Below are 26,797 nucleotides of genomic sequence, written 5' to 3' on the forward strand. Positions count from 1 at the left end.
TAATGCATGAAAAGTAGAGTTGAAACTTGAAAAGGCTCCCAAAAGACACAATATATGGGGCCAGGGTTGATGATTAGGTTGGAACCCACACAGAAATATGCACTTAAATTGATGATTGGAAATGGGACAATAGGGGCCAACCTGTCTACTTGTCTTATACTTAGTGAATGTCCATTGACACTCCATTATTACTCATCTCAGTTTTTACCACAAGAAGTACGTTTAACAAATTGGGTTGATTTTGTGACCATGATAACATAATTTTAGTTGACGTATAACGTATATATAGATTTTTTTTTCATTGTGGTCCTACTTTTCGCTATGTCTACGTAGATTTCAAGATATTGAAGATCTTTAGACAACTTCGTTCTCTACAGTTCCGTACTTTATAAATCGTTATATCTAGAAAATAAGTTGTGTTTTTTCGTGGTTTTCCCATGTTACAACTTTCGTACCAATTCGGTCGATCCGGAATGAATCGGTTAAATATTCCATTAGGGAGCCTGGTCTTGACTCTTCTGTGTGGTATTCATTCTCGTTCGGCTCTTGGAAGGAGCCCCTCTGCTTACAAGTTTGCTAAGGATTGGCAGCAGCAAACTGAGATTGCTAAGTGCTGACCACACTAGGTGCTACCGTGGTAGCAAGAGAGGTCAGGCGACGTGAGAACATGACCAAACTATCTTAAACGACCTCTTATTTTATTTGTGATGTGTGCTACCTGAACCTTATGTCGAATTTGATCATCTCTAATCTTGTATAATATTAATTGGTCACACATCAATCTAAACGAGCATAACTCAGCGATACTCATATTATGAATATGTATTAGTAGCCCAACTTTCGCTCCTATATGTATATAATTATTCGACAAAACTTACCTTTTACTTTCATAGATATCCTTCTGCTACATAAAATCTCTATCACTTCTCCATTTCAATCATCCTAGTTTAATAATGTGCAACATGTTCATTTATTATACCATTATCTTGGAACATCAAGCCTAGTTTTTTTTTTTTTTTGTGATACTTATGCAAAGTTGAGTGACTTCTTCATTACAAGAAATAATTTAATGATTTTTGTGATACTTAAGTAAGTTTGAACAACTTTTTTGTTACAAAAACGAATTTGGTGACTTTTGTAAATAAAATGACAGTTGAATGACCATTCATAAAATTAATCCAAAAAGAAAAAGTTCTAGCTTTGAATTAAGTAATTTATTTTTCTGATGATAGGTAACAAAGTAGGATAAGAATATTTAAAAAAATGTGAGGTGTAACTGCTACTACAATTAAAATGTGGGGTGTAACTGCTACTACAATTTTCTTCAGTGCCAAAGCATAAAGATAGGGTCATCTCTGACATATTGAAACCTGTTATGTACATGTGAAATAAGTCCTCCATATCAAGAAGCAGAAATGAACTTCTGAAGACATAGCTGTAGCAGCTTACAAGAGTCTTACAAAATTGGATATACAATGAAAAACAACCCTTTTACAACATGTACAAAATGAAGTTTTTAATTGATGTGCATCAAGCTCTTGAAAATTTTATACATATGTTAGTTTTGCACAGGGATTGGCAAAGACTATGCAACATCTACAGTTGAGCACACGCGACCTGCATAATTGGAACGATGTTCATGCGCTGGAAATTAATCGCCTAGAAGACATAGCGGCTGCCTCATGCTAAGTTCAGCCTTGAGGTTTGGATATTTCTCCAGATCAAGAGAATCACCCAAGATTTTCTGCAAGCATGATCAAGAATATCTTAGTTTTGTTTGGCAGGAAAAAGATAAAATGAGGGGACCAACAGAATATACAGAGATGTCAAGTAAACAACATAGAACTAAAGGCCAGAAGCTCTGATTAAGTAGCACATCCATCATAACTTTTTAATCCCACAGCTCACAATCATTTACTTCCTTTTCACAATAATAATATGATAAAGCCGGAGTCAGGTGGGAAATGGGTAAATGAAGAGAAGGGTATCGAATTTAATAGAATAAGAAAAGCAAATTATTTTTAACATCAAAACCTATTAGCCACCAAATTACCAATTCACCATCTCCAGCGAGCGCCACCAATAGCCTAATCAAGGCATCTAACTAGGAATATACATCTCTTCTACCATAAGCTGAAAAGCATGAAACTCTGATACTTCCATCACACAATTAACGTCCATGAAGGAAACCATCTCACTTGCAACCACTAGGCGAATAAGCAGTGCAAACATAATATATCCCATATAGTCTCATCTTTGTCACACTTCATTTTCCAAGTCAAAAATAGTTTAGTCCGGAACTCCTTAATCCAATTAACTTTTAGTTTTTGGGTATGTTTGTAATTAAGTCGCCAGGAACTGAAAGACGTACATGAAGAGAATTCGTCATAAAAAAAGAAACTAGGTAGATTAGAGAAGGGGAAAAAAGAGACAATGATAAGAAAATGATAATTTTGGATTGGACAGGAGTCCAAGTTTGGGTGCAGTATGAATCAAAGAACCTCCTATGTTCTCGACGGAGCATTCAGTTGATAGTTTATATATTAATACTAATATTTAAGATATTGTTTTTCTCAACAACAAAAAAATAATCTCCATTTGCTCCTCTTACAATAATTTTTCAAATATACTTTATTTTTAAAATTGGTTCCATATTTAAATATTTTGTACATTAGTAATTCTACATAATCTATAAAAAAAGTCTCTTCCTTTCACTATTATATATTAAATGACACCTACTAAGAAGAATGCTTGACATTGGCTCTACCTCAACCACCAAAGCAAGTTCATGGTGAAAATTGCTCAAAACCATATAAAGAGACAACACCACATTCCCTCAGCTTAAGTGAGACACTTAAAATCCCCTATACTCGGGGTTGGACATTTGGAGTGTGGGCAACATAACACGGGGCCCAACATTAGGTAAACCAAGAATCGGGATAGGTCTAACTCTAATACTATGTGAAAAATGTGAAGAAAAAAGAGATTTGGGGAATGTATTGCTTGATTATTCCCTCAAACATGTTGGAATTTAAATAGCGTTTAGAAGTAATCCATGAAAGGAAAGAAAAGTAATTTCTACTCCTAATAATACAATTACAAGAGTCTAAATGTTTTCCATGGCGGGTTTGCGGAGGGGAAGGGGAAGCCCTAAGAAGTATTGGGGAGAGGTTATTAGGCAAGACATGTCATTACTTCAGCTTACCGAGAATATGACCCAAGATAGGAAGGTGTGGAGGTCGAGGATTAGGGTTGTAGGTTGTTGTTGTTGTTGTTGTTGTTGTTGTGTCATTCACGCCCGTCACCATAATGCATTGTTGTCACCTTTGTTTACTACTTGGCTGCTTTATCTTATCTCTACTGTTCCTTGAGCCGAGGGTTTATCGGAAACAACCTCTCTATCTTTATAAGGTAGGAGTAAGGTCTGCGTACACATAACCCTCCCATACCCCATTTATGAGATTACACTGGGTTTTTTGTTGTTGTTGTACAACGTATGAATTATCCCCATAAGAAATGGACCTGGGGCCTAACTCAACTTAAAGTTAACTCATAAGTTAAGAATTGGCCCAGACCATATAAGGAGACAACAACATATTCTCTCAACCAATATGGGATACATAAACAACACCAACAAGATAAAATGAGCAGAAAATTTGTATATATTGATATAGGAAATAACCATGTAGAAACGAAAAAGGTCATCGCCACTTGAGCCGTTTGTCGGGGAACTTGCACGGGGAATATAACTGGGGTTGGTAGCACGTTTAATTCAGGTACAAACATCACAGTATTAAATCGTGTCTACCTAATACTAGTCCTTGGTCGCATTATATGTAATTGCTGGAGAGCTCCTTGTCAACTACCATCTACTTCGGGCTTCAAAAATCCTTTCTGAAATCTTTTACAAAATACAAACTAACAATATTTTCTTACAGTTCAGTGAATTAATTAGGATTATCATAACTAGTGGTGATTTATGTTACTCAGATTTTTTAGAAAATGCAACCGCACCCATATAGTATCCTCCAAAATGTTCTGAAAGATCCGACACAGGCGCGGAGACATTTTGGATGATCCAAGCTACATAAGTAGAAACAAGTTAAATATCTCTTGATCTTCAAATTTCTCCCAAAATTAGGCTTGATCACATACAATGTGAACAACAATCCAACATAAACATTATTGGATCCATCGTAGATACTATGGAACCAATATTTAATTTTTTTCATAAAAAACGAAGACACAAATTTCGATACCTCACCGGCAACAATTTTCAAATGTTATAGAATCTATGTTGCAAATTTTGAGAAAAATACATAAATGCTTCCTCCATTCAGTTTGAGGATTAAGTAAATGATTTCACTGTGTGGAAAATTATCACGGTATACTAAGTTGTTGAGACAAAACATTATGCAGAATGCAGATTAATTTGTTGCTCACATGCAAAATAAAGTGATATAGAAGAATAAAAGATAAAACAGACACAATAATCGGAGAATGCTAGAAATTTTAATAGGCATATCATACCTTATAACATGTAATCTAGAGAAGAAAGTACATGGTTAAAAAACGAATAAAAAAGCAAAATATAACAATGTTGCATAAAGTATGGAACCAGATAGTAGATTTGAAGATGTATCATGAATATGACATGCTTTTGAGATCTAGGAAGCACTGAGCAAAAGGTAGTGCTATGTACTAGTGTCAGACTAGAGGTAGATCCAGGATTTGTACTCTATTTGATTCAAGCTTTATGTTCCTAGCATTAAACCTATTATGTTTCTAAAACTATGAGTTCAAACCGACTATTTGTCGCAATATTAGTGAACTTTTACACATAAACTTATACTCCGTCGAAAGGATTGGATTCATATGAAACCCAAGCTATAAGGCTGCATCCGCCTCTGTGTCAGATACGTGTTGGGCACTATTTTCAGTTTTCCTTCTTTTTCTTTATTTTTGGGGCATGCATGTCTTCTTTTATTTAATCGCTATTCGAGGTAAAAGAAGAAAAAGACCTTGATTCCAACTTTACTGCCCTCTAGATTTGCTGTACTTATCAATTATCATCCTTTTCCTTTGTAGCTACTTTTCTCCTTAGTTGTTCTCAATGGCGGACCCAGGATTTGCACAATCGGGTTCATTAAACACGACACCAATATAACAAGCGAGATTTGCTCAACTATATTTTTTCTTTTTTTATTCGTGACAACAAAATAAAGTCACCAATTTAAAGTTGATGTTTTTAGCTTTAGCAGTTGAGCAAGTTTTTTAAATTGACTTGCACGTTTCACTGAAAATTATAGAAGAGAAAAGAACCCACTCTGAATAAAGTGTCAAGGCTCTAAAGTGGACTTAATAAGGGTAGCGCAGCCATACAAACATACCTAATAATTGTCAAAAACTAAAGAGTGAGTGTTGCTATGTAGACTCGAACGCTGAAACCATCTAGAGCATTTGAACCCGCTTGACCACTACGCCACAAAAGTGTGTTGTGACAAGCGGATTCATTATTATTTAAATAAACGTATTGTTTCTATTTCAAATGATAATTACATGTATACGCAGTATATTGGGTCCGCCCCTGGTTGTTCTAGTATGTTTTGCTTGTTTATCAGATATCATATTTTGCTATATTTTTCTTTCTTTTACTTTTGGCTATAACTAATGCTTCTTGCATACAGAGAATATGATTTTGAGTCAACTCACATCATGTCATAGAATGTGATTTCATATCCAGCTCACGCCGTGTCCCTATAATTTCTAAAATTTTGTATTTTAATGACTGTCCATGTCCTCAGTACTAACACCAAGCTGATTAAAAGAAAAAAAGATATCTTACGCGTAAAAAAATGCTTAAACTTATCCAACCTGAATTACCCATAAAGATCCAGAAACTTATGAATTAGATATTGAAGTCATCTGCAGGAATTGATACTCACCAGAGCAGCAAGATGTGCCTCTTGTATGATATTTCCATCTATATCTAACCGAGCAATAGGAAACTCTGGAAGATGTCCTGACTGCTTCCTCCCAAGTAAGTCTCCAGGTCCTCGCATTACAAGATCCATGTTTGCAAGGTAAAAACCATCAGATGATTCCTCAAGCACCTTCAAGCGACTTAGGCTGCTGTCGGTCGACGCCACCAATATACACTTGGAATTCCTTCCTCCACGTCCAACTCGTCCTCTAAGTTGATGCAGTTGAGCAATTCCAAATCTCTCAGCATTCATAACAACCATCATAGATGCATCTGGAATGTCAACACCAATCTCAATAACTTGCGTTGAGAGCAAGATATTGGTTTCTCCAGATCTAAACAGGCCTAATGCTTCACTTTTATCATCACTCTTCATTTTTCCATGTAAGAGACCACACTTGTACCCTGAAAACTTTTGAGATATGGTCTCAAGATCAGCAGAAGCTGCACGAAGCTGAGGCAATTGCTCAGATTGTTCAATCACTGGATAGACAAGATATATTTTACCGCCTGCTTCTAACTCATCAAGCATCATCTGTACCACAAAGAGTGCTGCAGAAATTTAGAAAAAAAATATGTCGAAAGCAAGATCCTATAAATGAAAGAGCAGAATGCAAGAGGTGTAGGACTAGCTCTCTTAGAAGATACTACACAGTTACAGCAAAAGAAGGCTTTAAAGGAAGCTTGTGAATGACAAGTACAAATTGACTGTGTTCTTATTTAGTAAAGTAACAATAATAACATTTTGGACTTCAAAAGTCTCATTTCTCTAGATTAATGATTACACACAGCAAAAAGCTGATTATTATGTCAAGATGGAACAGAGAGCTGTATATGTCACTATGCCAAACTTCAAAATACAAAGTATAATTGTGCCTGAGATCAAAGGAAAAGAAAAGATACGACCTGATAGACCTTCTCAAATCCAGGTTCATTTCCTTCAATCAAAAATGTTTCAACAGGAATTCTTCCAGGAGGCAAATCAGTGATCTGTTTTAAAAGAAAAAGCAAAAAAAAAAAGGTACATAGAAAAAGGTGATTATTCTGAAGTTACAGCAAGAAACTAAAACTTATAGCAACCAAGTCAGTGTTGAATTCCCAACAAATCAAGAAAAGCAGGTAAAGAGAATTCAAAGAGCAAAAGGCCTTCATTGCCCAAACTTTTGACAATATGTCTAAGTAAATCTTGTAATCCCACCAGTTGAATAACTTGCCAGAAGCTCAAATATAGACTTATCATAACTTTGCATGCAACGTAATTTATGAAAGAGTATTGCAAATAAAATAGAAAAATAAAGAAGTAAAGTTAGGAAAACTCAAGATTACCACTGTTGTTCCCATTTTTCTTTTCTGCTCAACATTCCTTACCCTGAACCTTTTTTTTAATAACCGAGAAATCCCCGAGCGCCGCTGGCGCTCGGTTCGAAACTTGGTGGATAATGGGTCCTTTCCTTAGACACTTACTTTAAGTAACTCCCTAAAGTATATAAGTGAGTAAAAAATGAGAATTTGAAAGTCAATTGAATATATGGAGATAGGCTTTGGGCAAAAAAAAACTTGAAAGTACTTTACTCCAGTCTCAATACTAAAAGGCATGCATTAATAATCTAAAATGATCTCAGTAAACTGGCGGTAGCATATCAATATAACAAAGTATACAAACTCTTAACATACCTGTGTCAAAGACATGTCTCCATACAAAGCCAGAGCCAATGACCTTGGGATTGGAGTGGCTGACATAGCTAGAACATGTGGAGCCATAATTACATTGTCCTGGGAGGATTCATCCGAGATACTCGAAGATAGCTTGGAACTTATTGAGTTGTAATACAACTGCAAGACCACAGGCTTCATCAATTCCCGGTGAAAGAAAGACACCAAGTGAAACCGAACATGTGCCCCACAGTCATGAGTTTATAGGCTTCCTTTCCTTGTTATATAGAGATTTCATCCACTTAAATTAGTGCATTGACAACGGTGCATGGAGATTGTTACAGATCCTTGAAATTAAAGACAATCTCAGATTCAAGTGTTATGGTCTATTGACATAAAAGAAATCACCATTGACCAGATTGGAGCTTATGCATTATAGCATAACTGCGAACTGATCATATTAACCACAACAGATTTACACCCAAAAAACAAAAAAGAACCATGAAGCTGCACGCTTAACTTCAAAAATCTGGTTAGTTGTAGTAAAAAGCTTTTTCAACATAACCGAAGTTAGGACATACTTAACCAGGATGCAAGGCAATTCCTACTCATTGAAGAAAAACTGTCACAAATAAATGCAGCAGTTTTCTGTTGCTTGGCAGTATTTTATAAAGTTTGGCTTTGCTAGTGGAAAAAAGGTTTTTGACAAGTATATGATATCATATTAGTTCACCAAAGTCACAATCAGGCAGCCCCACATAAAAGCCGTGTAAGTTTTCATCAGTAACAGGTTATCATCAATAAAATTCAACCAATCATCTAAGCAGCATATATCTTCAGTACTCCACAAATTTAAGTATACTACAATATCATGTTCTGCATTAGTGCAAAGGATTTCTCCTTTCCTTCAAAATCTCGTCAACGGATAGAGAAACAAGAAGAGCAAAATTGACCCAACAAAGCAAACTCCACTGCATTACATGCAAAAAGTGAACTAGCAACCTGACACTCACACATAAAAACAGCCAGATGACGAACAAGTAAATGATTTGTTATTATTCCTTGTTTGGTTTCAACGTGATTGCAAAGTGTGCAATCCCCAGAAGCTTCTAGCAGCACAATCACCAATCAGCACATTACCTTGCTGTTAAATCGTCCTCTCTGGATAACTCCAAACCGATGTTGCTCATCCACAACAGCAATGCGTAAAGCTGAAAATTCCACTTTTTCAGCGATTAAGCTGTGAGTCCCAATGACCAAAGAGATATCTCCAGTTTGGAGACCCTGCCAACAGACGGCAAACAATAAAATAAACCGGAAGGAGATACATAACACCACTGATACAAAAAAAAGCACGCCAGTTATAGGTGATTTCTTGATCAGGTAAAGTTAATTTTCGTTCATAACAAGCATCCAAGGGATGCAGCTGAGTACAAAAAGAGAGATAAGCTCCTGTAAATACCTTGAACTCCTATCTAAAAAGTCAAGGAGTTGACAAAATACAAAAACATGCCAGTTATAGGTGATTTGTGATACTAAGAGGGAGAATTCTCCAGTTTAGTCCTTCATTGCCGAAAGAATACCCTGAAATTTATTGATGAAAGAATGTTCCATAAACATATAGAATAATGTAGAATGGGTTTCGAATTCAAAGGGGTAAAAGATTTGACCTACTTAACCTATATTCCTTCGGTAATTAATGATATGGACAAAAAGCCAACAATGTCCATACACCACATAAAAGTTGAGAACAATAATTGCGCACACACAAAATCATTTAGTAGTTTCACATTTTTTACCCTCTAAGTGTGAAATCTAGTCTTCCATGATTCTCATCCCAAATTCATCAACCGTGAGGACACACCCTTCCGTGCCTTTACAATCCAACTTTATCTATTTATCTACATTTTGCTTGTGATCTCCACAATCAAAATAGATTCGAGTATTTTGGGATAGTATAAGTTACATCTCCTAGGTGTTATCAAATTGTCATCATGTCACTTCCTTAGAAGTTAAAGTGACTATTGGTTTCATCGGTGAAAGAGGTGAACATGGATAAAGGAGATGAAAAACTGTTGCTTACCGAAATAAAATAAAATAAGTGTCTCATCTCTAACAGTTTAAACTTTTAGCTAGGGGATTCACATAAACTTAACACTATGCGAGTGCAAGAAAAGGTCTTAAGTTAGGGCCTCTCTTGTCACTGGTCAACAAAATATCTTCGGTAGGCTCCTGACTCAAGAAAAAGAATCAGGCTTGCACGTGATGGAACAATGTCACAGACCTAAGATAAATAAAAGTATCTCCTCTCTAACAACTTAAATTTTGAGATGAGATGGTTCAAGCAATTCAACAATAATAAATAAGGAAATGAGATTGCCTGCAACATAAAATAGCTTATGCCAACTGTTAGCAGGACTTTTTTGAGAAGTCTGTTAGCAAGATGTTGTTCGAGATATGTAGTTATCAACCATCGAAGGTTACAATTTACTCATGAAAAAGTAGTATAACAGTTTAGAATTAATATTTCATGTTTGTTAACATTAAGTGGGCGTTTGGACATAAGAATTGTAAAATTTCAAAAAAGGTGATAATTTTTTTCAAGTGAAAATGGTATTTGAAATTTAGAGTTGTGTTTGGACATAAATATAATTTTGGGTTGTTTTGAGGTTTTGTGAGTGATTTGAGTGAAAATTTTGAAAAATAACTTTTTGGAGTTTTTCAAATTTTCGAAAATTTCCAAAATGCATCTTCAAGTGAAAATTGGAAATTTTATGAACAAACGCTGATTTCATAAAAAGGTGAAAAAAATTTGGGAAAAAGGAAAAAATTTCTTATGTCCAAACGGGCTCTAATTATGCTTTAAATTTTGATAGGGTTTCATAGAGAAACTCATGTGAATGCCAGAAACCTTTTTTCCCTTTAAGTCTTCGTTCTTGTTTTCTTTCTCCTTTAAGTACACTTAAGTGCTGCAATGTTTAGACTACAATCACATGAAATTCTCTATTTCAAACCTTTTAAGCAATACTGCTAACTTTTCTCCCAATTTGAAGCCTAAATTTCAAAGTCAGCAAAGCAGCTTTTGCTTAAGATGTCCCACATCAATGGCACGAATCATGTAACAAGGAAAAGATGAAGTGCGGCCTAGAGATTTCTTACCTGGCGAATCAACCGTGATTCCCTTGTAGATGTTGAACCTGTCAATAAAGCAACTGATGGCTTGCATTCTTCCTCTTCCATGTTTGCTAATAGCTTTTGAAGTTGCTCATAATGCTGAACAGCAAGCAACTCGGTTGGGACCATAAAAGCTGCCTAAAGATGAGAACAACTTAGCCATTATTGCATGTGGCACAGGGTATACAGAAGGTTGCAAGAGTTTATGGGACCAAGCCACCAAGCTTGTATTTAAATAAAGGATGTATTCAAACCAAATTTTTTTTGTGATACTTGTATTAACAATCATAATATAGTTAATAAAACAAAGTAAAATATAGCCATAGAGAAATTACATGTTCATGCAGCAAGAAATATTGGTGTGGACTAACCTGGTAACCTAAACCAATAACCTCCACACATGCTAAAAATGCAACCACAGTTTTCCCGCATCCAACATCACCCTGAAAAAGAGTGCAAATTTGCAACACACACATATCAAATCAGTAAAGAACCTCTCTAGTCTCCCAAAATAAAGCCGAGTAATTCTACTCTAGAAGCAAGATGATCATTTCTGAGTCCACATCTGAGAAAAAAGAAGTTAAAAGAAAATCATTTATTGAGAGAAGGCACGTAAAATATCCAACTCACACAACAAATTTTGAATTGTCAAAACATTTTTGAATTTTATTTTAAAAAGTCAAATTCTAGGAAAATGCTGTATTTAACTTATGCAGATGACATGTTAACCTGCTGCTAAAAATCAATTGTGTCTTTCTTCAATGGAAGGTTTACATGTCATCTGCATAAGATAAATTTTGCAGAAGAAAGACAAATGATTAAAAGCCTTGGTACAGATAATTCTACCCCACCCCAACATCCTCACTCAAATTTGAACAACTGCAGAAAAAATATCCACCATCAAATCTTAGAGGAGACAAAAAACACTAGGTGGTTTCTTTCTATATGCCTAAGCCTTTTGTGGGCAGAGTCACCCTGTACCTGTGCTGGTGGGAAGTAGTAGGTACCCGGTAGAAAGTCGAGGTGCGTGCAAGCTTGCCTGGACACCACCGTCATTAAAAAAAAAAAAGAAGAAGAAGATGTCCATCATATTTACCCCGAGCAAATGACCGGTGCATTTGCACAAGTTTTATTTAGCCGAAACAAAAGTGAAAAAAGATACCAATAATTTCATCTATATTTAGTCATAATTTTACCTGGGAGTACAATGTGTAGCATAAAAAGTTCTTTTTTACTCATCGCAGAAGAATCAAGTAACAAACATTGATAATGAAAAAAGATATTAACGGTTTTCCTTCATCTTACACAATCCTATAGGTACTTGAGTACTTCAACCAAGGTCATTGCGAGACAAAATAATGTTATGTACCAAAAAAGCCTAGTAAGCAGTAGGCACTTCTTGCTGTAGTTTTTTTCCTTTTCCTTAACTTCTTGCTATAATTATCTAACACGGGAAAAAAAATCTCATTAGACGTGGCTTGCTACCTATTGAAACAACTAGTCTTATCCTTTCACTTCCCAACAAGTCTTATACCTTGTATCTTCTTGCTCTTATTTTCTCTTAGCATTAAAATGCTCAGTCTGCAACTCTTTTTAACCCTCAGCTTGGCCTTTTCTTCTTTCTTCATTTTTGTCTTAGGCCACCATCCATTCTCCAGTTTCTTTTTTTTCTTTTCCTTCTCTAACACTCTACATGCTCATTCACGTAGCATCATTATATCTACAAGGTAATGCTATTTCTTCTCACTATGCTTCTATCCTTTTTTAAGAAGAATATAGGGGATTGCTAATTTGGGTTTATTGTGGAAGAGTTGTGATGACAAATTTTCCATTCATATCTTTTTAAACCGCTTGAAAATTTTGAGAAGAAAGAAGTTTGAAGTTAAGAGGAATAACTCTTTAGTAATGGGTAGAAAAGTTATTTCTTTTTAACAATATACCAAAACTTAACCTACACTTATTCCTTATACATTTAATGATACTAGTTTTAGGATACGCGCGATGCGCGTGTATCCTCTATCAATGCGTATAAAATTATAAAATATAAGCCCTTGAAAATAATTTTTTTTAAATATATAACAACAACAAAAACCACCCAGTAAAATATCACTAGTGGGGTCTGGGGAGGGTAGAGTGTACGCAGACCTTATCCCTGCCCTCCAGGGTAGGAAGGCTGTTTCCGGAAGACCCTCGGCTCAGAGACAATAGATCCATGACAACAACAGAAAAAACAAAAGTACAGCCCAGTGCACTAAACTCCCGCGCCGGACCACAAGGGTCTATCATACGCAGCCTTACCAAAAAAATAATATCAGCAACACGAGAGACAACAAATAAATGAAAAAGCAATAACACAAATACTATGCAAAAGTGTGAAACACAACATAAACCGTTAGCAGTCCTAGACAAAACACTATTAGAATAGTCGACACAAAGAGGAAAACCGCTCGACTACCCCTTAACCTACAACCATAAAGCTCGACTTCCACACATTTCTATCAAGAGTCATGTCCTCGGAAATTTGGAGTCGCGCCATGTCCTGTCTGATCACCTCGCTCCAATACTTCTTAGGCCGCCCTCTAGTTCTTCTCGTACCTGCCAAAGCCAACCGCTCACACCTCCTAACCGGGGTACCTAGGCCTCTCCTCCGCACGTGCCCGAACCATCTAAGTCACGCTTCCCGCATCTTGTCGTCCACGGGGCCACGCCTACCCTCTCCCGAATATATTCATTCCTAATCTTATTCATCCTAGTGTGCTCGCACATCCATCTTTACATCCTCATTTCTACTACTTTCATCTTCTAGATATGTGAATTCTTGACTGCCCAACACTCAGCCCCATACAACATGGCCGGTCTAACCACCGCTTTATAGAACTTACCTTTAAGTTTCGGTGGCACATTTTTGTCGCACAGGACTCCAGACGCTAACCTCCATTTCATCCACCCACCCCAATACGGTGCCTAACATCCCCGTCGATCTCCCATCTCTCTAGATAATTGGCCCTAGGTACTTGAAACTTTCTCTCTTGGGGATGACTTGTGAGTCAAGCCTCACTTCCACGTCCGCTTTCCCCATCACACCGCAGAACTTACACTCCAAATATTCCGTCTTAGTCCTACTCAACTTGAAACCTTTAGACTCCAGGGCCTGCCTCTATACCTCCAGTCTCCCGTTAACGCTGTCTCGCATCTCATCAATCAGAACTATATCATCGGCGAACAGCATACACCATGGCACCTCTCCTTGAATATGGTGTCAGTGCGTCCATCGCCAGAGCAAATAAGAAGGGCTGAGCGCAGATCCTTGGTGTAACCCCATAACCACCGGAAAAAGCTCTGAGTCACCTCCCACAATCCTAACCTGAGTCATAGCTCCATCATACATATCCTTTATCGCTCTAATATAAGCTACTGGCACACCTTTCACCTCCAAGCATCTTCAACGGACGTCCCTAGGGACCTTATCATACTCCTTCTCTAGGTCAATAAACACCATATGCAAATCCCTCTTCCTATCCCTGTACTGTTCCACCAACCACCAACCACAACACCAACCACCTGATAAGGTGGATAGCTTCTGTAGTAGGAAGATGGGAGAAACTAATTTAGAATCTTAAACTCATGGATAAAAGAGCCTACAAGAATCATTACACACACACAGATACACATTGTAGCATACATATACACATACGTATGTATATATGCTTGTTAAGCATATTTGTGTATGTACATAATGTATATGTTTTTGTGTGTGTGTATCAATATCATATAATAGCATAGGACTGCCTTCAACTAAAAGTTTTGATTCCCAATTTAATGCAAGCAAACAACATTACTTCCAAAAGAGTATTCACGGAGGCAATGACAGAAACAAAAGAAATGGAATATGCAGATTAAGATTGAAGACTCCTACAGTAAGGAGCCACCAGATTACAACATCCTGAGAAATTTATAATCAAACTACTAATAAAAGCCAATGGATTGCAATACGAATGAAAAGTGTGATGTTAGAAGAAATGGACAAATACCAAAGACAATTCCCCCTACCCCCGCCCCAAAAACAACTTGCAAGTAAACATTAAAATAGATCCCACTACCTGTAGTAGGCGATTCATTGGGACTGGTTGCTTTAGATCCCAAATAATTTCTGAAGCAGCTCGCAATTGACTGGATGTAAGAGAATATGGAAGGGCCTTCAGAAATTTCTTAGTCAGCATGGACCATCCATCTATATCGATCAAATTGAATTCAGATTTCCGATACTTATCCAGCAATCCATCTTTCTCTAGTTCTGTGCCAAGACCTTCAAGCATTTGGAATAACCGCCCCAGCTGAAAGACAACGAAAATAGTGAGTGATATTAAAAGCATCTCAAGCCTCACGGATCATTGACAAGCATCCATGTCTCTTAATTATGGGTCAAAATCTGAAAGTCTGTTATTGTGCCTCTATTTCATGTGATTAAATTCTCAGCAGCTAATTGACTGTCAAAAGGTCACTTCTGTTATAGTCAAAATATATGTTCAAGCTCATCCTCGTCGAATTCCACTGTAGATCAACAAGTCCCACTGAAGCAGTCGGTGCAAGGATGGTCCAGAAAACAAAAGCATTTGTTTTTAGAAACTTAAAACAGCATGATATCCCAAAAAACCAACAAATGAAGAACTAGAATGTCTTGGAGCTTTGCAACTTGCAAGGTATGATTTTGGAGAAGAGGGTTAAAACCTAAAGGCCCAAGAACGATGCTTCTCAAAAGAAGAGCGTAATTGTTCCAGCATCACATGCATATAATTAGAGAATCCATGTAAAAAGGAAAAAACAAAAGAGGTAAAGAAAAACCCAGTGCAGCTTAAAATCCAATTCACAAGAAAACAAAAATAATTATGTAGAATTTGAAAAAAGGGAAAGAAAGCAAGAAATTCAACAACTAAGAAACTATTAACTCCTGTTAGATCCAAAACTATGATTACCTGAAGATAAAAGAATTCATCAAATACAAGCCTTTTGCGAGCTAACTCAGCCTCTTTTAAACTTTTTGGCTGGTGAATTCCTGCATATGCCTGCTTATCGTAAAGCCACAAGAGGAAAAAGAAAAAATCAGTCTCAACAAAGATGCAAACTGGGAGTAAAAAGGCCTGTCATTGACATAAAAAAAATTAATAAAAGTGTCTCCTCTATGATTAAGCTCCCGAATAAGGTCGTTCACACAGGTCAACATAATACCAGAGCAAACAAAAGTTGTAGGTCTGAGTCCACCGTCACCCATTAACAAAATATATTTCATGTGCTTGGCCTAAGAAATGAATCGGGCCCAACAAAAAGATCTTCGGCGTCTGCTTATTATTCTCCCACATGATAAAAACATCAGAGAAAGGGAACTGGAGAATCTCCAAATTACTATTAGGAGAGTGGGGGGGGGGGGGGGGGGGATGGAGAATATGCCAGATAGATCCATAGACACTGTGAAGAAGAGTGAGCTAAATTCTGAATTTTGTAAGTCAATAGAAAAGCAAAAGAAGAAAGTCTCAGCCGTAGTTTTCTAACACTGCAAGTATGGGACGATGATTTAGGTGTGCAAAATACTCAACCATGAATAAGAATATCCATCATCAATGGGAGAGGAAATGCAGGTCGCAAGAAATATAACAAACTAAGATATGAGAGTGAGATCTTTAGGTGTCATTAAGTAAAAATAGTAGATACTTCATAACTTCATCAGCTACTTGACAGTTCATTAGTCAGTGGAAATTCAGTTGTACAGAAAATAACAGGAACACCCGTGTTCTTTTTTTCCAGATCCTCCTCAGATTTATCATTGTTTCACTCAAAAGAATGTCACGCAACATGTTGCATCTTTGCAGAAACAGAAAATAGGACAACCAGACAACAAAAGAGATAAAGGAAAGGGGGAATGTGATGTTGGACACGTGAAGGCTTCACTAGCCTAATTTGATAACAATAGTATTACTAGTTTTTAAGCTAGTATGGAGGGTCATTTATGAAAAACAATTATACTTCAAGGGATTTTGTTAACAACAACAACAACAACCCAGGAAAATCCCACAAGTGGGGTCTGGGGAGGGTAGTATGTACGCAGACCTTACCCCTACCCCAAAGGGGTAGAGAGGCTGTTTCCGAAAGACCCTCGTTTTGTTAGTGGAAAGATAAGGGGCTTATTTGAAGATGCGGAAAAATGGATCTTGGGTCTAACAAAACTCCAAAAGCTAGCTCATGTGGTTTGGATTGCCCGAAACCATATAAAGAGACCTACCCATCCCTCCATGGCCGATATGGGACTATTCTAACAGAAGACAAAAAGTCCGAAGAACTAAAAGACATTTATGCACAATCAACAGTTAGATGCCACAAAGCGTGACATGTACTCTTCACTTTCTCCCTTTCAATACCTCCCCATCAACATTTTTTGTCAAAGATCACCACGCAATCTATAACAAATCCTGAGTTATGGAGAGTGAATTACAGGATAAACACCTCCTTAAGTGCCTCCACATAGAAGATTTACAAAGATATACCAAGAAAAGTCAATCAATAACCCAATAATTGAAGTTTTGAATAACATCTTTGACGGGTACTTATTCACTAAACAATCAGTTCGACCACCAGCAGCACAACAAAGTACTAAATGTAAATCTTATTGCATTACACAAAGCAATTAGAAATTAATAGTTTCATAGAGGAGGTCTGTAAAATTGGAGGGAAGAGGATTGAGAAACAAAAAGAAGAAAAGGAAACAGCGAAATAAATTTGAACCAATTGTCGCTGACGCCTTCTTTCATAAGGTCACTATTGCAGTAACTGGATTTCTGACCAGATTCTTCAAGTGGTCTCTAATCTCTTCTATCGGAGGACTGGTTATGAAAGAAGGCATTAGCAACAACTGGATTTATTACGGGACAACTCATGATGTGTTATGCCAAAGCATCTAGCACTCAGTAGTCATCATATAATTACCACCCTCACTCCATGATATCTTTTTGTTTCATTTCTTCTGGAACCAGAGGCACTTCTTTACTATAGATCTAATACAAGATGTGTAAACTCAGCATTTAATGTATATTCCTGAAAGATCTCATTTTCATTGTTAGTCACAGGGCCATTGAAATGATGCAAGCAATTCTTTGCAGCAGAAAAGATGCACAAACTCAACACCATACACGTCATTTCATTTTCCAATATACACGGTGCAGTATAAAACTAGAGAAGACGACGTAAATCTGAGGAGGAGGCATATGAGAGCAATAACTTACGTCACGAAGGCATAGGAGTCCAAAATCATGAGCGAGATCTTCAGGTATGGGATCGATATTGGATGGAAGCACCTTTAACGTTCTATTTAAATATTAAAAGAAATGCATATAATGTTTCAGAAGAATGGTAACACAGAGTTAAAATCAAAATTATAAACAGCAATAAACAAACATTCAATAGAAAATGAAAGTTGTCAGATCACCACACAGAGTACAAGTGCATAGTGGTATTAGAGGCATTATTTAGTTACATTCCATCATTAAGGATAGTTCAGTTAGAGCTTTTAACAGAGGAATAAGTAGTAATGCTAAATCTCAATTCACAATATTCTTCAAGATGTCCTTTTCGCCTAGTGCTCTAATATAGCCTCGTGATTTTGAAATGGTTCTTTCCGTTGTACAAGAACAAAGGTGATGTCCAGAATTGCAATAACTATAGGGGTATCAAACTGCTTAGTCATACTATGAAGGTTTGGGAGAGAGTGATTGAACTGAGGGTTATGAGGACAGTATCTATTCTCGAGAACCAGTTCGGATTCATGCCGGGTCATTCGAATATAGAAGCCATTCATCTTGTAAGGAGATTGGTGGAACAATATAGGGAGAGGCAGAAGTATTTGCACATGGCGTTCATTGACCTAGAGAAAGCATACGACAAAGTCCCTAAAGAGGTTCTATGGAGATATTTGGAGACTAAAGATGTTCTTGTAGTGTACATTAGAGTGATTAAGGACATGTACAATAGAGTTAAAACTCGAGTGAGGACTATGGAGGAGACTCAGAATATTTTCCTGTTGTGATGGAGTTGCACCAGGGCTCAGCTCTTAGCCCATTCTTATTTGCCTTAGCGATGGACGCATTGACGAGCCATATTCAAGGGGAGGTACCATGGTCTATGTTATTCGCGGATGATAACGAGAGGCTGGAAGTTTAGAGACAGACTCTACAGTCTAAAGGTTTTAAGTCGAGTAGGGCTAAGACAGTATACTTAGTGCAAGTTCAGCGACGAGATCGAGGAAGTGAACATGGATGTGAGGCTTGATTCACAAGTCATCCCCAAGAGAGGAAGTTTCAAGTATTTGGGGTTTGCTATCCAAGGGAATGAGGAGATTGACGAGGATGCCACACATCGTATCGGAGCATAGTGGATGAAATTGAGGCTAGCATCCGACGTCTTGTGTGATAAGAATGTGCCACAGAGACTTAAAGGTAAGTTATACAGAGTGGTGGTTAGACCGACTATGTTGGGTCTATCAGAAACAGCCTCTCTACTTTCCCAGGATAGAGGTAAGGTCTGCGTATACACTACCCTCCCTAGACCCCACTAGTGGGATCCCACTGGGTTTGTTCTTGTTGTTATTTAACAAGCAACTAACAGAAGGCACTGTTATGAGCATTAAGCACACACCTACCCTTTCTTGATAGGTAATATGTAATTTTTTTGATCATAACATTCAATACCAAGCTAGTACTGAATAGGTACAAAAAAAAAGGTAAGAAGGAATCCTTTAATTCTGTAAGGACTCCAGAATAGCTACTGGGCTACCAAGAGTAGGTCAATTATACATCTTTGGGTAGTTCCCTTGCATGGGCTTATTGTTTTGTTACAATGATGACTTTGGGCCACTTTTGACTTCTTGTTTATGTTTTTTAGTTTTAAATTGCTGCATGATGGTACGTCCACCTAGTGCCCCAACTTGCATGCATGTGATGTTACAGAGACGCCCAGATCTTCATTTTGTGGTTAAGTTTTTTTTATCATGATGGGGCTAAGGGTTCGCTCGACAGGCATGAGGTTCGTCGGGTGTCAGTCACGCCCCTCTATTTCTGGGTCTTGACACTTTCCTAGGTATTTTAGGTTCTTCCTTGGATATTTCCTTCTAATTTATTACTTGGTGGAATAATGACTAGTAAGGGTAAAGTTGCGTACATCTTACCCTCCCCAAACCCCACTTGTGGGAAACTACTGGGTTTGTTGTTGTTGTTGTGGAACAATGACTAGGAATCATCATTTTACTACACTTAGTAAGATTCCTAAAAAATTTACCTGACCTTAATAAGATATTAGTACAACAATGAGATCTTGTCTCTTTTCCAAGCCTTAGTTTATGTTCTCTAAGGTTGTCCATTGATTCCATTATCAAATTGACCACTAATTCATAACATCTCGTGACAAGAGCAAGCTTGTCTTTAACCCTCTTGTTCATGCAGCCTATGAAAAGTTTAGAGTTCTTTTATTAAGATGAAATGCTTGTACAGTTTCAAACAACTAAGGTAGGTTAATGAATCATAAAAAAACATGCATATGCATTTCTTCCTGTTATGTCATGCAGCCTATGAAAATCTTAGAGTAATTTGATACGAAGTTGTGTGCTTCTTGAGCAATTTAAAAAAACTAAAGCAAGTTCAAAGAACGTATATCAATTACCTTAAAAAAAGTAGTTGTCCTTATTTAGACAATGCCTTACTGGTAATATACAGCATAAATACATGTAAAAGTAGAACAAAATAAACATATATCTGAATATTAAGAAACTAAAAAAGTGAGAATGTAAACAATAAGCTTCTCATAACAATATGGCAAGAAATGGCTTCTTAAAGATTCCACTTTGCACATACTACTAGAAAGCAGCATTAGAGATCTGACCTTGAAATCACATCCCTAAGGAAGTTAGGGCTTAAACCTCCTTTTGAAGGATATATAGGATACGGCCTCCCTTGTGCACAGAATGATGGATCATTTTCATCTTGTAGCACATCCATATTGTATTCCCTCATCTCGTAATGATTTTTCGACCGCATGATCCGCACCTTTCATAGAGTAACATAGAGATTACAGTATGTGAGAAATTAGAAAAACAAAATAACATGCAGTGCCAAAATGATAACAACTTCCATGTTTTCATAAAAACAATAAACCATCGATTGCTCCACATAACGGCATACAATTATGTGCAACCCTTATAGATCCCCATGTGCTCATCCACTAAAAAGACTGAAACACTGAAAAGGAATAGTGAATCTATCATTTGTCTCATTATTAACAAGGAGTAGAAAACTAAGAAATCTAAAAACTCTGCCCCTATTGACTTCTACTTGTATTGAAAACGAATGGCTGAATGTCGAAAGCTGCTATTTGACATTTGAGATTCATGTTGCGACCATAACAAGGACTAAGGAGTTTCCCATGACAAAGTTCATCAAATCGCACACGGCTTAATAAACACATCATTAAGTTTGGGAAATTTTAGGAACTGAAAAAACATATATAACTAAGAAAATAACCAATTGTTTCCGGATCATGTAATAGACCATAACAGCTTCAGTTTAGCCCAAGATATCACTTGTACAATGAGTAGTAAAAATTTGTTATTGTTAGCATAAAAGTTAAAATTGCTAGAAGAAAACACCGAGATACATCAAATTATTCCAATGATAGATTAAAGATTGATCAACTCACCTTACCACTGACACATACAATGTCTCCCACCTTTTGCTTCTCCTCTAGGCTCTTGAGAAAAGGTAGATATGTGAAACGAGTGCCTCGAAAAAACTTTTTCAAGTGTAAAAATACTGTTTTCTTCCTTCCACTATCAGCTTTATCACTCTCTAAAGCAGCACCGTCATCCCTAGAAGTGGATGGTGATTCACTATCTACAACATCACAAGCGACAACCACCTCAAGGAATGACAAAGAATAACTAGCTCTTACTCCCCTGCATGGAAAAATACGAAAAGAAAATTTACTCAACTTAACGAAGATTGTTTTGTATATTTGACGTAAGAAGCAACAACAACAACAACAACAACAACTACCCAGTAAAATCCCACATAGTGGGGTCTGGGGAGGGTAATGTGTACGTTGACCTTACCCCTGCCCCGATAGGTGCAGAGAGGCTGTTTCCGATAGACCCTCGACTCAGAAAGACGAAAATAAAAACCGTAATAGTAACAAAAAAAAGAGAATTATTTAGTAGCTCCAGTAGAAACTGTAATAGTAACAGAAGCATAAAAACCAAAAGATGAATGACATGCAATTTGACGTAAGAAGCATTAGAATATTTACACTGTTTTGAAAGCATATACACCAATGAAAGCAAAAAAAATCTAACTTATACATTAGGAGCTGTTTGCTAAACCATATCACTGTTTCATCAGGTACTATATAATTGTACTTCAGTCAAAATATGGGAACAACAAATTCCAAGAAAACTTGATATTTATTCAATAAGCACATATTGGAAACAGCAAATAGGTCGTAGTTAGTTTTAAAAGGAAAAATAGAAGAAAAAATAAAACTAGAAAGTTACATCCTGCCAAACGATATACGGAAACCACTTATGATGAACTGACTGAAGATTGTCTCCCCAAAAGAAATTTTCATCTACAGTAGGATGCTTAGATTTATTTCTTTCAGTTATGGCAAAATTGATATCCACCTACCTAGAACATAGTACCTCATCATTCGTGCAGTGAAAAGTTTAGCAATTCCCACTTTTACTCTCCCAGCATCAAAATGAATAAAAAGGTAAGGCGCGACATTACGAACCACTTTCCATAAAATAATCCATGGTATACTGGAAAATGGAAACAATGCACATCATATTCGTATATCCACTATTATTTCTTTTCTTTTTTCCTCTGAGTAAGCAAAAGAGTCATCCACTCTGTTTCTTCTTACAAAATCTAAAGAAATAAATTAGCAAAAAGTTGAATGAGTGCCGGATATTCATTGGAGATCCATGATCATGGCATATAAATGATAGAGCTAACCAACCTCCATGGCTTTTGGATAGTGCTAACCAGCCTCCAAGGCTTTTAGTTCAACAGCAAAGGAAGTGTAGTAGGGTATATGTGGTAGGCACACACTACTAGTCCAAAGTGTGTCTATTGAAACAGATCCGGTATTTAAGTGGAGAAGAGCAGCGGGGAAGGCTCATTATACCCAAGTTTCTAAGCTGAAAACAGATTTCTCAATCCAAAATAATGGTGCTAACTATTCCACATTCCAAAAAGAAATTGAAATAATCTTACATTCATAACTTATTAGAATCAATAACAAAGCATTAGTCCTCTTGCAAATCATAAAAGCTAAGGTAAGAACTTCTGAAAAGGTAATTCACCTCGAGGATAAGATTTTTCCAACAAAAATCAAGTATTGCCCATCCTCAATTCCAATCTGTGCATTTTGCAGATCAGCATATGTCCGAGGAAAATGCTGCAGCAATTTGCGCAACTACACATATACCAGATGATTATTAGAGTTGTGAGTTTGCGAGCAAATGATAGTAGTATAAATAGTTCCAAGTCTCACTGTGTGAAAGCCACAGTTTTCCAGCTGACGAGAGTTCCGTTTGCTGAGCCCAGGAATAAAGCTAATAGATTGATCGAGCATTACTTCAACCAATCCATCATTCTGTTTGACCCCATGTTGAGGCACGGTAGAAGGTTTATCCACATTGAACTGCAAGTCTTGTCTTGTTTCTGTTTCCAAAGTATCAGGAATATAAGTGCTGGAAACCATATCAGCAGCCCCCGAATACAAAATCTGCCATGTTTCAAACAGGGAATCAGGACTGATCAATTGTTTACCCGCAGAGCTAGAGAGAAACTCTTTACAAATTTTAGTGGCCCAAAGCCCACTGTCTCCATGGTTGGATGGTGCCCCATCATATAATTCTATAGGTGGAGAAGAACCCAAAGTGATTGACGAGAACTGTTTACACATTAAGGAGATATCAAAATCATCTGCTCCCCCATCAGGATGAAGATCAGATTGGTTTTCAGCTCCTTTATCGTCAATTAGGTCATCCAAACCATCATAACCCATCACCACAGAAACCTAGGAGAAATTGAAATAACTCACTCATTGATGGGAACTTTCTGGGAAAGGAAGATGCATAAGAAACAATTAGAATATTTAACAAATTGGAGAACATCTTCTCATCCCATTGAAGGAATATTTTATCGTTAAAGGTATAAGTTTTATGTTCAAACCAACACTATGCTTGGTTCAAGTCTTAAGATACATTATGATGACAGATGATCAAACATGAGACTTATATTTCAAGTTCTTCTACACTTGTTTCTCATTTTACTGATTGTTTTCTTTTAATAAAGTCTTAACTGTTTCCTCTTTACTGCAAGCTTGAGCCACATTCAATCATTTGCCAGATAGCACAAACATTAATCAACAAACAGAAAAGGAGAGAGAAGGATAAGAAACCATCTTGAGGAGGAGGCTGGGGGAGAAACTAAAAAAATATAATACATATTTCCCATTCAGTAAGATTTTAGACAGATTCACTGAAGCAACAAGATACATGTTGGTGATGCTAGCTGAGTTTGATAAGCAATATGTAACCTTATTTAGCAACTTAGACCTATCCCTGACACTAGCACGGCCATAAACATCTACTTCCTTCAACAACTTTTCTGCAAGCTTATGCTTCGACCTAGAAAATACAGTTGACATCTTGGAAGAAAGAAAATTGTTCAACCTGCATGGCATTAGAGGGGTTAAACATAGTATTCAAGTCACAAATCGGAAGAATTTATATAACGATAAAACCACCAATGTCAGTACCTCATATCTTTGCTCACAAGGTTCCTATAACCTCTCTGAGCTTCAAATATTAATGCACTTCTCAAGCACTTATCACTTGAACACTGGAACAGGTAAAACAGAATATCACAAGGAGTGGAGCAGGTGACCAGAAAAGCTTGTACAATTGACATGTTCCACATAAGGAAAAAAGTAAAATAAAAGATGCCTATGTCTTGAGCTATGCTACTGCACAATCACTTCACTTAGCATTCCTGGAAACAACTAAAGTTCTCAAATCTCTATATGAGCAACCAGGTTAGTTTTCATACTCATTCATTAAGATGTCCCCCTCCCCCCTAGAACACTAACTTGGTTAAATAGCATTGAATTAGGTTGGACACTCAGTCTTACTTCTTAGTAATTAAGTTACCGAAGCATGACTAGGCCAGAGGTAGAGCCAGGATTTGAAGCTTATGGGTTCGGGGTCTTAGCCCTTTTAAGTTACTGGATTCTAAATTAATAATGTGTAAATATTAAATAGATTTCCTAAGACAAATATAGAGTTTAAGCCAAAGTTACTGGGTTCGGGACCGAAGGGGTCACGGGTTAAAGCCACGAAAAGTGCCTCTTACATAAATGCAAGGTAAGGTTGCATACATAAAACCCAATGTGGTCCAACACTTACTCGGACCTCCCCCGCGCATATGGGGATCTTAGTGCACACTGGGCTGCCCTTTACACAGTCTTACTCCTTAGCAATTAAGTTGATGTATGCTTGCAATTTATCTTTTAAGTTACAAAATGGGGCACAGTTGAATTCAATATAGCAGCTTTGCTAATAATTACTAGAAAGTAAAAAAGGAATTTCCAACTCTCCTAACTTCTGTGTAATTAAGCAGCTGTGTTATATGCCCAATTGACAAAATGAAAGAATAAAATCATACGGCTACAAATGAAAGGAATAAAAATGGAAGAAGCGTACCATGGTAGTCCGTGATTGCACAGCCAAGGTTGAGACTGCCATGTGCTTTAACAAATGAAGGAAGACTGAATAGTATAGACATCAAAATTCTCTCCAAAATTAAAGTGTCGAGAGGATTAAACTGCTGGAGCAATCTCTAGTTTCCCTTTAAAGGAATATATTTTGAGAAATTCTTTTCCCCAAAACTGTGAGAATTCAAGAAAATATGTAAAACCCATAGAAAGGAGTGAGACTTGAGCACAGAAAAGGAGATATAGTTGAAGGTATACGCATTTGCAACTTATGTGCTGACCGCGACTTCGCATTTGCTGACCGGAACTTATTTTTGCTGACCGAAACACTTCGTATATTTTTTAGGGAAAATATTAGCCACTATGTTTTATAAATAGCTTATTACAAAAATTGGTCAATTTATAAAATATTACTAATATTAGTCAATTAGTTATTTGTAGCCAAAAAAGGTCAAATTTTTGCTTTCTTTTGAGTGGGTATTATTAGAATAAATTGAGTATACTTTAAGGAGCTTAAATCTCAGTTTTGAGATGATTTGGTAGAGTTTTGAGGTGCTTTGAATTGAAAATTCGAAGTAGAAAATGAACATGAAAAAATGATAGGCGTAGCACACTGTGTATCACATGTATATCCATGTATACCTGCGTGTGAGATACATGCGTGATAGAAGTTTGATACATGTGTCGCATAAGAATTTTTTGAACTCGATTTTAACTACGAATTTTGATACCAAATTAGTCCAAATCACCTCCAATCTTCCTCAAATTTTGTATATTGGCTCGTCTATATGTTTTCAATGAATTCCAACCATGCCCATGGTAAAAAGTCCTCTTTTGCTTAGATTTTTGGAATCTTGTATATATATATATATTTTTGTATTTCGTTACCTTATTTGCTACCTCATCCATGAAATTTCATTTCCGTCTTACATTTAAGTTGCTAATCACGCTTAAAAATATGAAAGGTGGTCTTTGTGTGTGATTCTTGGAGAAAAAGAACCTTATTTTTTTGGATTTTCAATTTTTATATGTGCTTGGCTAGTTTTGGTAAATCTATGATTAATGGATAAAGATTGGAAAGTTGGGATTTTTTTGGGACATTTCTGTAAAATTCCCTATTTTTTATACGAACTGCGTTTCCTAAATGGGCTGAACAAGCACGTGTTTGGACAAACC

General features: G+C 36.8%; 1 protein-coding gene across 4 annotated transcripts; it reads right to left on the bottom strand.

Annotated features, from left to right (window-relative positions):
* Positions 1-1,331: 1,331 nt before the first annotated feature.
* LOC104231825 (ATP-dependent DNA helicase homolog RECG, chloroplastic) lies at positions 1,332-25,857 on the bottom strand. Of its 4 annotated transcripts, XM_009784892.2 has the most exons (18): positions 25,611-25,857; positions 24,668-24,750; positions 24,446-24,581; positions 23,674-23,923; positions 23,396-23,565; positions 23,205-23,317; positions 21,542-21,797; positions 20,729-20,892; positions 18,082-18,163; positions 15,784-15,873; positions 14,911-15,144; positions 11,182-11,253; positions 10,796-10,948; positions 8,777-8,920; positions 7,658-7,816; positions 6,890-6,973; positions 5,946-6,518; positions 1,332-1,744 (listed from the first exon to the last, which is right to left on the bottom strand). In XM_009784892.2, exons 1-18 carry the CDS (start codon positions 25,650-25,652, stop codon positions 1,652-1,654), a joined length of 2,898 nt encoding a protein of 965 aa, XP_009783194.1. In that variant the 5' UTR covers positions 25,653-25,857; the 3' UTR covers positions 1,332-1,651. The 4 variants fall into 4 exon arrangements, with proteins under 4 accessions (XP_009783194.1, XP_009783201.1, XP_009783191.1 ...); XM_009784899.2 differs by lacking the exon at positions 23,674-23,923 and having other exon boundaries at positions 23,396-23,629; XM_009784889.2 differs by having other exon boundaries at positions 23,396-23,923.
* Between the last annotated feature and the right edge of the window lie 940 nt (positions 25,858-26,797).

The sequence above is a fragment of the Nicotiana sylvestris genome, chromosome 10 (assembly GCF_000393655.2).
Source record: "Nicotiana sylvestris chromosome 10, ASM39365v2, whole genome shotgun sequence".
Taxonomy (NCBI): domain Eukaryota; kingdom Viridiplantae; phylum Streptophyta; class Magnoliopsida; order Solanales; family Solanaceae; genus Nicotiana; species Nicotiana sylvestris.

Coding starts and splice junctions, on each gene's coding strand:
- LOC104231825 (XM_009784889.2), bottom strand. CDS start 25,652: ATGGCAGTCTCAACCTTGGCTGTGCAATCACGGACTACCATG. Junction 15,874..18,081: donor GACTCCTATGCCTTCGTGAC/GTAAGTTATTGC, acceptor TACGATAAGCAG/GCATATGCAGGAATTCACCA. Junction 6,519..6,889: donor GATTTGAGAAGGTCTATCAG/GTCGTATCTTTT, acceptor TTTGTGGTACAG/ATGATGCTTGATGAGTTAGA.